The sequence below is a fragment of the Capra hircus genome, chromosome 12 (genome assembly GCF_001704415.2).
Source record: "Capra hircus breed San Clemente chromosome 12, ASM170441v1, whole genome shotgun sequence".
NCBI classification, from domain to species: domain Eukaryota; kingdom Metazoa; phylum Chordata; class Mammalia; order Artiodactyla; family Bovidae; genus Capra; species Capra hircus.
Genome location: NC_030819.1, coordinates 52,377,267 through 52,390,809, shown reverse-complemented (window position 1 = coordinate 52,390,809; position 13,543 = coordinate 52,377,267). Strand labels below are relative to the sequence as shown.

Below are 13,543 nucleotides of genomic sequence, written 5' to 3'. Positions count from 1 at the left end.
CTCCTTCTGCCCTCCCGCTGATGGGGTCAGCTTAGGGCTAGCCTGCACGTGGCAGGGCACAGCGGAGCCAGGCTCAAACCTGTGCCTTCAGAGCCCAGGACAGCTGGCTGCACATTTCATGTGGACTCAGGTAAACGTGCGTGCACTTGGCTGGTGGGCCGTGGAGACAGGCAGCCCGCTGTGACAGGAGTCCTGGGCGAGAGCTCCCAGCGGCGGCACTCAGGTGCCCCTCCCGACCCCACGTCTGCACGCCTGCACATGTAAACATGAGCCCACGTACGGCCCCAGCCAGAGGAGAATACCAAATCCTTTTCAGGGTTTCCTCTTTCGGTGTATTTTTCTCCTCTGCTTCTAAGCTTGCTGTGTCATCTCTCCAGCAAGTGTGTTCTTCATATGAAACATTTTTGTGTCAGGAACCTTAGTATTTTTCCACGCTGAAACTCATACTCACAAGAGAAAAGCAGGCCTGTGGTTCAGACTAGAGAAGATAGAGCATCTGGATTGCAGCTGGCTCTGCTCACGGGCACTAACATCTTCCTGATACCATCACCCAAGACCCACTCCTCCACACACTTAGTTACCTGGCAGATGAACAGAGGGTGTGATGCTTGCTGTCACCCCACAGGGTGGGATTTGTAGGACAAGACCATCAGGGGCACCCCCTCTTCTGTGTGTGCGTGGCCGGCCTGAGCCCCAACTCAGGACCGTCCTGGACTGTGGCTCACAGCCTTGGGCAGTGATGGACACGTCAGAGTTGGGAGGGACAGCTCAGTCTAGCTGGTCTTACTCTTCTGTGAACACGTAGGTGCTTCGTCTATTCTAACTACTTACTAGGGACACGTAAAGGGTTCTCTTAACTAGTGGGAGGTAAAGAAACAGAGCCCTTACTCTCAAGTTGTGTACCTCTGTGACCAAATAACAACTGATTAACCTCCTGACTCACCTAAGAGTGAGCATTGAGAGGAGCCTCAAGCCGCTTGTCAGCCAGGACTCCCTGCGTCATGCTTGGGATCTGAGTGACGAACACGGCACAGATGAGCTTTAAGGTTACTCACTCGGTGGGCAGGGTCTGCACAGATCTCCACACACAGGCTTCTCTCCTAACTCTGCCCAGGATCCCCGGGGTAAATCCACAGAATCCCTCTCAAAACTCTAAATGCCACTTGAAGAAAACAAAATCGTAGTTAAAAAGCCATTTCCTTCCTCAAAGCGGGGGAAAGTCCTTACACAGTAAAACAGAAGTGGATCTGCAGGCAGCAGCTCTGGTGCTTTACTGAGTTACTCGAGATGGTCAGCTTCCCGAAAGGAAGCAGAGTGTGGCTTATTTGCAGGGCAGGAAACGAACACACACTCAGAGAATGGGCTTGTGAACACAGGAGGGGAGGGCGAGGGGGACAAATTGAGAGGGTAACATTGACACACATACACGCCCCGTATGAGACAGCTGGCTGGTGGGGAGCTCGGCTCGGTGCTGTGTGATGACCCAGAGGGGTGGGATGGGAGGGTCGGAGGGAGCCTTAAGAGGGAGGGGATATATGTATACTTATAGCTGATTGACATTCTTGTACAGCAGAAACTAACACAACATTGTAAAGCAATTATCCCTCAATTAAAAAGAAAAAGGGTTGGTTGTCTATGAAGCCCATGACAAGTATCATAGTTATCAGATGCTTTGTTGATGCTATCAGATATTTGTCTGACAGAGAAGGCAATGGCAACCAGCTCCAGTGCTCTTGCCTGGAAAATCCCATGGACAGAGGAGCCTTGTAGGCCATAGTCCATGGGGTTGCTAGGAGTTGGACACGACTGAGCGACTTCACTTTCACTTTTCACTTTCATGCACTGGAGAAGGAAATGGCAACCCACTCCAGTGTTCTTGCCTGGAGAATCCCAGGGATGGGGGAGCCTGGTGGGCTGCCGTCTATGGGGTCGCACAGAGTCGGACACGACTGAAGCAACTTAGCAGCAGCAGCAGCAGCAAGACACGTATTAGCACTTTTAGAGTCCCAAGAAGCTCTCTCTAAATATTATTGCCATGACATGAATTACACCTTTTACTTATACTCAGATTATCACTTTACATTACAATATAAAACATTGGTACAGCTATAATAAAATGATGCTACTATATGCAGGAAAAACAAAACCCACTTCTTTCTAATCTTCAAGTCATGTCCTTATCTTGTTTTAAACACATCCGTAGCACATAAAAGGAGAATGTTTTAAGCAGAATATTTAGTTACTTAATCCTCCACTAAACACAAGATGCCAACACCTGACCAAATCCAAGAATTCTGGGGAAAGTTGCAATCTTGGCACATTCCATACCCCACAGTGTTCTCTGGTTTAAGCTTCACATTTCTTGGTAATAAGAGAACTTACTTTTTGCTTAAAATAAAACCATGATGATACATGCTATATTCATCTTGTCATTTTCAAAAACATACTGGAAAGCTTCAGGTGTGCCGTGGTGAACAGTGTCTCTCACAAGCTCTTCAGAAACTGAATGGCTCTCTTGGAGGAAGATAAGCGTGCAAGTGAGGTGGTACCTGGTGCCCCCGAGGAGGCTGGTGGGGTCGGAGCGGCGCTGCCTCACACTCTGAGAAGAGAGGTGAATTCCTCCCAGGAGGGTCCGTCCTCCCTTGCAGACCGCTCTATCTTTCTTCCATGTTACCCAGGTCTTGAGTAAGTGGCCCTTGTTTTGTTCCTAAGCTCAGATTTTATCTTTAAAAGACTAGAAAAACCCAACATGGTGAAAAACCTTCCTTCCCGTGCCTCCTGCCCTGCTGCTCTCTGAACCCTGTGACCTCGGTCCTGCCCCCGTCCCCACGGACCCCGAGGCTCACACGTCTTCCTCAGCTCGTCTGTAATGTCTGACTTGAGTCTGGGTGGGTCTTAGGCTTGTGAGGATGTCAGTGGCCTGTGCCTGGAGGCCTCAGTGGTTCCCCAAAGTCTGTGTGTGTTTAATGCCACATCCTAACTATTCCCGTTGGCAAGCCCTGCCTGACACCCGTTGACCAGCAGTGAACTTCTCTGCCCCGTGTGTCCCCATGAGCTCCTTGACGGATCCATCCCCCTCATGTGCGGGCACGCTCTGGCATGCTGGGCCCCGGACGAGGCTGACCACAGCCACATATGTGCCCTGCCCGCTGGGTCTCACGTTTCCACCGCTGGTTGTGGGTCCCCGTGCCCCCTGCAGCCTCTGCACAGAGAGTTCTGTGGGGACAGGAAAGGGCAAAGCCCAAGAGTTTAGTCTTTCAAGCGGTTATTTTTAAAAGTTAAACAGCTGTATTCCTGTTCCCCTTTCCAGAAAAGAAACTCTTAGGTTTATGACTTCTGGCCAAAAGCAGTGTGCCCATAGACAGAGAATGTTCTAACTTGACAGAGTTTCAAAAAGCACCAAACATCAGATAAGATGAAAAGAAATGTAGATAAATGAGTCAGTTCTCAGTGAAACTCTCTTCAGTTTTTCTGTGTTGCCAGACTGACTCACGGAACCCAATTCTAGAAGCCCACAGGGCCTCTCCGTAAGCTGATTAAAATCATAATGCCTTACATTTCTGCCCAGCTCTGTGGTTTTCAAAACACATTCGTTTTTGCCCTAATTATCCTATATCATCTCTTCTAACTTGTTGCATATTATTTTTATTCAAGAAACAAGTCAGAATTTGTGGTTTGTATATTCCACAGGGCGACCCTTGTCCCTGTGTGTAAAGAAAACTTCGCTTTCCCATAGAAGCCTCCTTGGTCCGGGAGCACTCGAGCTTGTTCCGACACCTTCCTCCAGGGGAGAAGGTCTGACGCCTTCCCTGCTGGAGGGCCAGGGGCTCCCCGGGGCAGGGCTGGCCCGGGGTCCCCGCCTGGGAGAGGACCATGTGCTCAGGAACACGCGTGGTCTGGCGTGTGTGTGTGTCAGGGGAGCCCGGCTCACGATAAATGAACGCACAGTGGCCAAAACGTCAACAATTTGAGCAAAAAAGTAAATAAGGCAGCATTGGGACATGACACACACAGAGTAGACAGCATGAGCGCATCCTGACAGGAGGGACTGAATAACAGACGGGACGGACCTCTCGTGCGGGAAAACTCAGGTGCGTGCTGCAGGTGTGCCCCCCTCGAGGCACTGGGCACTGTGTCCCCCGAGTGTGGGCCACACGGTGACAGCCCTTTCCATCCTGTGCTCTGGAAGGACGGGAGAAGCACTGCCTGCCTGGTGTTCACGGTCAGCACCAGTGAGTCATGTTGATCCCGACCCCTGGGGCGACGTGAGGTGATGGACGCTGCTCCCGGGTCCTCGTTCCCAGGTGGTCACAGTCAGGGCCCCGAGCGGAGTCTCGACTCTCAGAGGAGGTGGCGGCTGGGCCCCACCGTGCTGGCCCCGCAAAGGGCCCGCCTGCAGGCTCTGTTACGCGAATGCGCTTACGTGTTTACCTAGAAGGCCAGATGTTTCTCGGGCCGTTAAAAACTTGATTATGGGGGGTCCAACAAGATGGTGAAGTAGAGGAGGGCATGGGGGTCACCTTCCCCAAGAATGCATCAGAAATCCACCCACGCGTGCAGCGATTCCCACCGGAACCCAGAGACTGGCGGCAGGACTTGTGCGCGGGCATCTGAGGGAGTGGGCACAGAGCTCAGGCCTGCGCCCTGGGAAGGGACTCGGGGAGGCAGAGACCATGCCTTGGGGAGTGGGCCCCGTCATCCAGGGCACAAGGAGGCCACACGGCACAGCCCCACGACAGCACAGGGACAGGCTGTGAGGGACAGAGGGCCCTGCACCCGAGGCCATGTCAGCTGAGGGCAGCGCCTGCGGGCACCCCGGCTCCAGCCCCGGCCCCTGCGACGGGTCCCGTGCAAGGAGAAGGGGAAGCACCCCAGAGCAGAGAGGGCCCAGGCCTGATCTCTGGGCTCCTCCTCCAGCATCCTGGGGTCAGACCCCACCCCCCAGTAGAGCGGTGATGGCCACCAAGTAGAAAGGAAGCCTTTCTTCACGCCTGCCTCCAGCCCCACCACAGCAACAGCTTCCAGCTCACCCTGAGCAAACACACAACGTGTGTCCAGGTCAGAGCCAGCTCTCCCCACAAAGGCATCAGACTCACACAGTCTGTACAGGAACACACCCTCGTGACAACAGCCCTTCAACAGGTCCTGTTTCACCTGAATTCACAGAGGCAGAGGACGTGCTCTCAGTTAAAAAGCAAGAAAAAACCCTGAAAAATAAACAACAAATTAAAAATGTATCAGATAAAGAGTTGAAAGCGTTGGTAATAAAAATGTTAACTGAAATAGAGAAAAGAATACATGAGCACAGTGAGGATTTTAATAAGGAACTAGAAAACGTGAAAAAGACCCAATCAGAAATGAAGAAATTGAGTAACTGAAATTAAAAGACACTGGAAGGAGTGAGTAGCAGACGGAGTGATACGGAGGAGCACAGAGGGATCTGAGGGAGAAGACGACGGGCATCCCGCGCCAGCACAACAGACACAGGTAGCATAGAGTTAGAGAGACCTGAGCCTGCGGGACAGGCCTCCTGGCGAGGGGCGAGGAGGCTCTGGATGTGCCCCTCCCGTTAGCGGGTATCAGACCCAAGTCTGCAGCCGCGTCCCCCACGTCCCCATCCCCCAGTGTGTCCAGTCCATCGTCTGTCTTGGAGGCAGGCAGCAGCCTCTACAGCCCCCGCTTCCAAGAGCTCATTACATTCTCTGCTTATAAACAGCTCGGGTCAAACCTTCAGTGAACAGAGATGCAAAGAGCTAAAAGTGAAGACAAGGTCAGTGTTTCCAACACAGGATAAACCAAGAAGAGAAGGTGTCCTCCCGGAAACAGTGCAACTTTTCATTTTTCTAAACAAACGGGTTGTGGGATCCCAGAAATTGTTGACAGAGCAGTCAGATAACCGCAGACACAGGCCAGAAACGGATGGGTGTTTCCTAGACCTGGGGTGTGGGTGAGAGCTTCGCCCGGGTAGGAGGAGTCGCTCTCCCAGGAAAGGACAGGTTTTTCTGTCTGTAAATGTGGCCCTGGAGCCTTCATGGTCCTTGCATTTTCCTGCTGTTGATATGTAAATAAATTCAACCAACATATGTTTTGCTAGCAACGAGGAAAAGCCTCTGGGGAAGGTAACTTGTAAGCAGAATTTAATTTGTACTGTGTTCACCGTACTTTGCATCGCACACCGCATGTGTTCAGGCCCTGGCGGGTGGCTGTGTCCACTGCACGCTCCCTGCAGCTACAGGTCCAGCCCCTCCTCTCCCCCAGGCCGCCCAGGCTCCTGCCCCCACAGCTCCGGGTGACCTGCTTGGTCACGGTCGCAGCATGTCAGCACAGCACAAAGAGTCACTTTCAGGACCAGTTTGGGGATGGTGACAGGGCAACAGTGGCCCCTTAAAAGGCCAGTGTTTGCTCTGGGAGGTATGACCCCCTTCACAGAAGCAAGGCCGAGGCCCTTCCCCTCGCCCCCCAGGACACAGAGCCCTCAGCAACCTGCAGGGCTGAGGGCCGTGAGCCTCAACCTCAGGCATCGCAGGGCGGAGCCCTGCTCTGCTCTCACTGCAGAGCCCGCGGGTAGCTTCAGTGGAGGGATGGAAACACGTTTGCTACCCAGCTCTTGAGATGTCCAAAGAGCACAGAGAAGGGACGTTTCTCTGGGTTTAACCAGGTTAGCTCCTGAAAGGTCATTTGCAAGGTATCTCCTAGTGACTGAGTCTTTCTGGCCATCTCTAAAGAAACCCTCTCCTCGCGACTCTGTACATAACGTCACTAATAACAAAACTAGATTAAGGATGACTGTACCTAAACCTGATTTTCCCATTTAATAGTTCTTCTTTACATTAAAGTCTGTCAGACAGGACAACCCTCCCTCAACGTCCAAGTCTGCATGCCTCAAATACTCGACCCCATCACATAAGTTGGGGTACGTCAAGTAAGCCCCTCTCCTCTCGGCACTGAGTGTGTTCAGCGGCAGGCTCGGGACAGCAGCTGAACTCCACTCACATCGTCCCTTCAATCAGTTTAAGCAAAACGGAGGTTTAGTTTTAAAAATTCTTGAAAGCTTAAATCACACCCTCAAATTAACTGTATAATTTCAGGCCTACATTTTTGTCTTCTTCCTGCACTTTCTTTTCCCTTGAGGATGAGCATTTTATTAAAATGTTGCAGTAGCCCTGTGCCCCAGTTTTCCTGAGATTCTTGACATTGGATATTAGCCGTTAAGACTGACTGCTGCTGCTTTTGTATCAAGAGTTGAACGGACAGGAGGCGGGAGGGTGCTGGCAGGAGAAGCACAGTGAGAGCCACACTGACCCTGGGGCCGGGGGCTGCCCGTGCCGAGCATGCTGCGTCTGTCCCCTCGTGTCTGTGGTCGCAGGGTGCTCGGGTCACCTCCTGCCCGAGGTCACCCCGTGGAGACAGGACTGGAAGAGCTGAAGCCCAGGCGCTCCCCACCCCCGTGGTGTGGGCTGCTGGTGTCTCTGACTTCTCGGGTAGACCGGGGCGCGCTCACGTTGGGCACGGCTCTGTGCGTGTCGGCGCTGCCCCTGCCGGCCGCTCTGTCGCCACGGTCAGTGGTGAGTCGCTTCGTACCCGGATGCTCAGACGATACTCTCGGTGCCCTGGGCAGGACGTCCCAGGGATGGAGATGATGGTGTCTTTGTCTTCCACACGGCAGTGGTTTCACGGCAGAGTGAGACCTCACTCAGTGAGGACGCACGCGTGCGCACTCACAGGCAAGCCACAGTCCTGACCACACACTGGCTGGCAGAACCTCCTCTTCTCCCGTGGAGAGCGGCAGTGAGGGAGGGAAACGTGTCGGGGAGGCCGGCACAGGGTGCAGCGGCTCGGGGCGACCGCAGTGTCAGGAACAGGTGAGCGGCAGCCAGAGTCATGGCCGTGGGAACAGAGCCCCAGTTCCCCAGAAGGCGCACCTGGGTGCTCTAGGCTGCGGCCTCCCGTTCCTAAAAGCACTGGTTTTTCAGAGGGCGTGGACATGTTTGATGTGTTGGGTGTGTTTGTTTAAGGAAGATGTAGAGCTTCAAAAGGCAAAATGTTTTTTAACCCAGAAAGGTATTCAGTAAACGGAATTGTTAAATCCGACGATGAAACTGGGATAAACTAATGAGGAACAGGGCACGTCTGCAGCTCCACTTCCCACATCCTGCTCTCACCTGGCCGGACATGCTGGGCCCGGCCGCCCACAGGCAGGGCGTGGGGCAGAGCCCAGTTTCCAACAGCACAAGTACTGCCCGGCCGAGGGGCTGGGAAGGTTTTCAATCCAAAGGAGGAATGGAGTTTCCCTTCTGGCTGATGTCCTCATTTTCCCAGGACCGACAGTAGGTAGTGGAACCGCCTTTAGAGAAGAGCGTGGGCAGCCCAGTGTGGAACCCAGGAAACTTCGGAACAAGAGAGAGAGAGGAGCCAGACGTCTGAGGCCCAGGAGAGCTGGTCCTCGGGTGAGCTCTGACCTCAGAAAGCTCACTTCACACGGCCAGGCCAGCTTGGGCTACAGTTCCCATCGATCTGGCCTAGTTTGGCACGTAAAGTTATCTCAGCATGAAAAGTGGCCGTGAACTGTTGGGACGGGTGTTCAGACCCAAGGGCAGTCTGCGGTCTGTGTGGATGACCCGTGGTCCAGCGCATCCCGTAAACTGCTGGGATTGATGTTCAAACCCAAGGGCAGTCCGCGGTCTGCGTGAATGACCCGTGGTCCAGCGCATCCTGTGAACTGTTGGGATTGATGTTCAAACCCGAGGGCAGTCCATGGTCTGCGTGGATGACCTGTGGTCCGACGCATCCCGTGAACTGTTGGGATGGGTGCTCAGGCCCAAGGGCGGCTCGCGTGGGTGACCCGCGGTCCGGGCCGTCCCATGTTGCCGGAGCCACGGCAGCTGAGTGTGTGGGCCGGTCATAGGCTGTCTAGTGCTTCTGGTCCCTTCTTGTTTAAGTTGTGGGAAAGTGTGTATGACACAAAATGTCCCTCTCTCACCACTGTGAGTGTGCAGTTCAGTGCCCCTCAGCCCCGTGTGGCCACCGCCGCTGTTCATCCCCAGGACTCGTCCACCATCCCCGTGTTCTCTTTGGTAAACCTTGTATCACAGCTGCTAACAGGTGGAAAAGGGGTTGATTTTAATTACCATGTCTGTTTCCTTCTTTCCGTAAATAAAGTGATGTCATCAAAAGCAGATGGAAAAGCCAGAGAATACAAAGCAAGCCGTGGTTCATTAGCTGGATAATCAGCTCGGGATTGTGTCCGATGATAAAACCCTAAGTGCTTGATCACAGACAGCATTTTGAAATTCAGCTTGTGCAGAAAATAAGCAACCTCATCCTTCAGCCCTTGAACTTTCACTCTGATGGTTCTTGTTACCAGTTGCAGGGCCTTTCCCACATGTTCAGTGCACGATGCTCAATTCTTACAGCAGTCAAGCTGTGTAGACTGTACCCTGCTGGTGTTCTGGTCCTTAGACACACACTTCACTCACCAGTCAGCCTCCGCTCAGGCTGCTGCTTGCAGGAGTGAGTCTTGGAAGTCCAGTCCGGGCCGAAGGCCCTGAACCGGGTAGCTGACCAGGGTGACTCCCCAAGCTCTGGCTCTAACCCCCAGTGCCCTCTTTAGGGGCACCTTCAGTCTTGTTCAGAAAAGGAGGAATTTATCCTTCTGCTGTATTCCTCCTCGCTAACCCTTCAGAGGGAGACTTTGGGACAGTCAGCAGAGAGAACAGCCAGAGGTTGTAAGATGCTGGGCTGAGCCAGGGAATGTTCCCTTCAGCCTGAAAGCCCAGCGTGCCCAGCGCTGGCCCCCACGGCAGCTCCCCTGTGGTGTTGAGAGCTGGGCTGTGATCCCTAAACAGATGATGGCTGTTGGCCTTAACTCTCATAGAAACCTGGCTGACGTACCTTCATTTGAGCCAAGTACCGGCACTGTGCCTGAAATGTAGGAGTATGCTGGGCTTTTATCTCTGATTTAGAAAGAACTGGGGGGTGACCCGCCCCAGGCGCCTCAGGTGTTGAGGGCCTGGCCTCGCGGGCGTGGGGGCCACACCCGTCCCTCTCCTGGGCTCCGGGGCGCACATGCAGCCCTTGAGCGCCTGTCACACCATGAGGCCCATAGACGGAAGGGCAGGTCCTTCCAGCTGCACCAGGAAAGAAGCAGTTTCAGGAGGAACCACGCGCTCTGGAGAGAGCATCCCCGTCTTCTTACCCTACCCCCAGCACACCCCCACCACAGGAGGTGGGGCTGGGGGCAAAGACTGACTCTCCCCTGTCTCAGGCCAAGACAGCTCTCACTGCCTGCCTGTATGTCACCTGTTTCCAGTGTCTGTGGAAAGATGTGGCTATTTAAATGAGAAAAGAAAAAGCAGAAAGTGCTTGCTTTTACTCCAAACCCTGGGTCTAGAAAGTTGGTCCTCAAACAAAAATATCAGTGTCCCCCGGGTATCATTAAGTTCTCTTTAATAACTTGTGAACTAATCTGTTTATCAGGTGGGAATCTTCTTGTAAGAAACCACCAACTCAGGCTGACCAAGCAGAAAAGAATTTGGGGGAACAGTACAGAGGCGGCCGCAGAGTCAAGGGGCGAAGCGAAAGCCAGCTGAGAAAGCAGCTTCTGGGCTCCGTGTTGGGGTAGACGAGCTGCTTGGTTGCCCGTACCAACTCACTGCCCTGGTGTCCACAGGCCTCCCGTCATTGTGACTGGGAGTGGGTCCCTGGGGGGCACAGGGCTGGCACCAAGCTGGGTTAGGAAGGCAGGGGGGCCCATACCTGGGGCCCAGCTGCCCCCCAGACGCCCTAGTGTGGTGGCCAGGATGGCGTCCCCTGCGGGCACGCACATACCCTGCAGCTGGCCGCCCCTGAGCAGCGGGCTGCAGAGCTGCACGCAGGCCAGCACCCAGCTCGGGCAGGGCCCCCAGAGCCTGCCCCAGAGCCCCTGGAGACCCTAGTCCACTGCCATCAGGCCTGGAACAGCCTCCCGGTCCTCCGAGATCGTGAACACACTGGTTTAGCAGAGCAGACGAGACAGGAACGTTCAGGCTTGCCCCAGGTTTTATCAGCCCGTTTGCCTCTCGGGGAAAAGGAGGAGGAAAATAAATGAAATCGTCATCGTAACTGCTTGACGGGCTGTTCCCTCTGGGCCTGCGGAGGGCGGGCAGGCGGGACTCTGCTTCCCTGAGGATTCCCTGCAGCCGGTCTGTCTTCACTGCCGCCCACATGTCCCTCTGAGGGGGAAAGTTACCCTCGGTTTTGTTTTACAGTCTCAGCTCCCCGCGGCCCCCACCCCTGCCCTCCAGAGAATGTGTGTCAACTCCACCCACTCTGGACTTGGCCCTCCAGCAAGTTCTGGGGGCGCCTATGAAACTGCTCATCTCATCACCACCCTTTTAAGACTTAAAACTTGACACAGAGAACATCTTCACCAGCTTTATGAAAAAGATCCACGTGTTGCTGAAATCTTTACCATCTACATATGTAAACGCTAAATTCAGCTTTTCTTATTTGTGGAACTGCCTGAAAACATTTTGTTTTTAATTCCCTGTGTAGAAGTTGTTAGTTCCTTTTGACACTTGCAAACACTTAGATCTGACTAAAGCGAGGACACTGCAGCCGTGTGGCAGGAGAATTCCCGCCCTGGGAAATTAGTGCGTCCTCTCTGAACCTTCATCTTCACCGGTCGCAGCACACATACCACGGTCCAGCCACTCTTCTTGGGCCAGGTTTTATTTAAAACTCCCCCGAGCGTGTGTGCGTTTCTCTGCTTGCCCCACGGCGGCCGTCCTCTGAGATGCAGAAGTGGCTGCAGGTGGCCCTGGAGACAGTGTGGCCCTGAGGTGGTGGGTCCTGTGTTTGTGGACAGCTGGTGGAGGTGACAGGAACACTTCATGGGACAGGCAGCCGCACTTCACTGCAGAGGTCAGCCCCACCTCCTGACAGTTCTAACCATTTAATTAGAAGCAGTTTGTAATTACAGGATGTTTCAAATGTTACAAGAAAGGGAATGGTGAAGCAGGCTAACACATCTGACCGAAAGTCATGTTAACGGTGTTTGCCCCACAGCTGTTCTCTGCATTAAGAACCCTGGCCCGTAGGAAATGCGCAGACAGGGATTACTGCTCTGAGTACATGAAAGCCTGCGTCTCCAAGACGCAGAGTGGAAGGTGCTGTCTGGCCGTCGTCAGAGCCATCACATCCCACTGCCAGAGACACAGGAGGACTAGGGGGCCTTTCTCGTCCCTAGGAACTATTTTACTGTAAAGAGAAAATTGCTTTGAACTTTAGTTTTGCAGTTAAAGACACAGCAACGGAATTCTCTTCCAATAGCCAGTCCTTATTCCTCAGATGGCCCCTGTGACGGAGATGTGAGGACCTGGGTTTGAATGCAGATGAAAGTATTCTGGGCTCTGGTGATAATATGACGGCATCCGTATTGTTCCTGAGCACACAGGGTCCAGTGAGGGGCTGCCAAGGCCGTGTTGGCACTGCTTCTTTGTGTCCACTGTACAAGCCAGGCCTTGGCCAGTCCCTGTGGCCGTGTTCCCCAGTGGGGGTGACCGTGTCTGTGTGTCCAGCCCTAGGCCTGCCTGAAGCTCTCTACGTTCCACTGCAGATGGTGGCCTGGATGGGAGCACCCCTGGCCCCCAAACCTTGAGCATGGTTCCTTGCACTCCTGGTCAAGTGGGCTCCAAGGGTATAGTAATATCTCCAAAATACATTTGGGTCTAAATCTCTAAGCTAAGTGTTGGTGAGATAGTATAAAAAAGGCAATAAAACAAGAAACCGCTCAGAGCCCAGGCACTGCCTGGACACTCTGGCACAGCCTAGTTCCCAGCTCGAGGCTCCCGAAGCCGAGCGTCCCCGACCATGTGGACGTGCTGTCCGTCTGTCACTCTGTGCTGTTCCTGAGCGAGCTGGCTGACCGTCTGTCTCTCTGTTGGCAGGTATGCTTCAGAAGCGTCCTTCTATTGACGACTTCGTAAACACCCTAGTTTCTGACCTGGACCTAGACTTCGAGACCTTCCTCATGGATTCTACGTAAGGGAGACACCTGAGTCCTTTAGGTCAGGGTCATGGTGACGCTGATTCTGTTGTTAAGTGCTGCAGCTACAAACACTTGTTTCTGAGTTCCGTATTCACTTCTGTGATAACTTGTGAAAAGCCTCAAACCCGTGGATCTTGGAATAAATAATTTTTTTTAAATTACGCTGGCTTTTAGCCTGTTCGGCAGATTCTGCATGATTTCTTAAGACAACTGTAGAGGTGGCTGAAAGTGGAGCAGTCAGTTATGGCGGTGGAAAAACCACGTGTGGCCTCGACAGTGCCCTGGCTCCTCCCGTGAGGTCCTGGATGGACCACACAGGCGCACCTCTGACCTGACAACGAATACACGGAGCTGCAGCGCAACAAGGGAGTCGTGTGTCAGGTTCAGCCTCTGGCAAATCTGGAACTGAGATGCAGACACTCTGTCCTAAGCATTACTGCATACCGTATTGCCATGTGTTAATTACAGGAAGGACTTTTTTTTAGGTCAAGGTGAGTGTATTGTCCAAACAGCATA

The 13,543-nt window shown here is 53.4% G+C and overlaps 1 protein-coding gene across 1 annotated transcript in view; it reads left to right on the top strand.

Annotated features, from left to right (window-relative positions):
* Positions 1–13,189, top strand: part of MIPEP (mitochondrial intermediate peptidase) — a 79,828-nt gene extending 66,639 nt beyond the window's left edge. Inside the window, exon 19 of the mRNA XM_018056560.1 lies at positions 12,927–13,189. Coding sequence (XP_017912049.1) covers positions 12,927–13,024 — 98 coding nt within the window. The 3' untranslated portion in view covers positions 13,025–13,189. The remainder of the gene's footprint in view (positions 1–12,926) is intronic.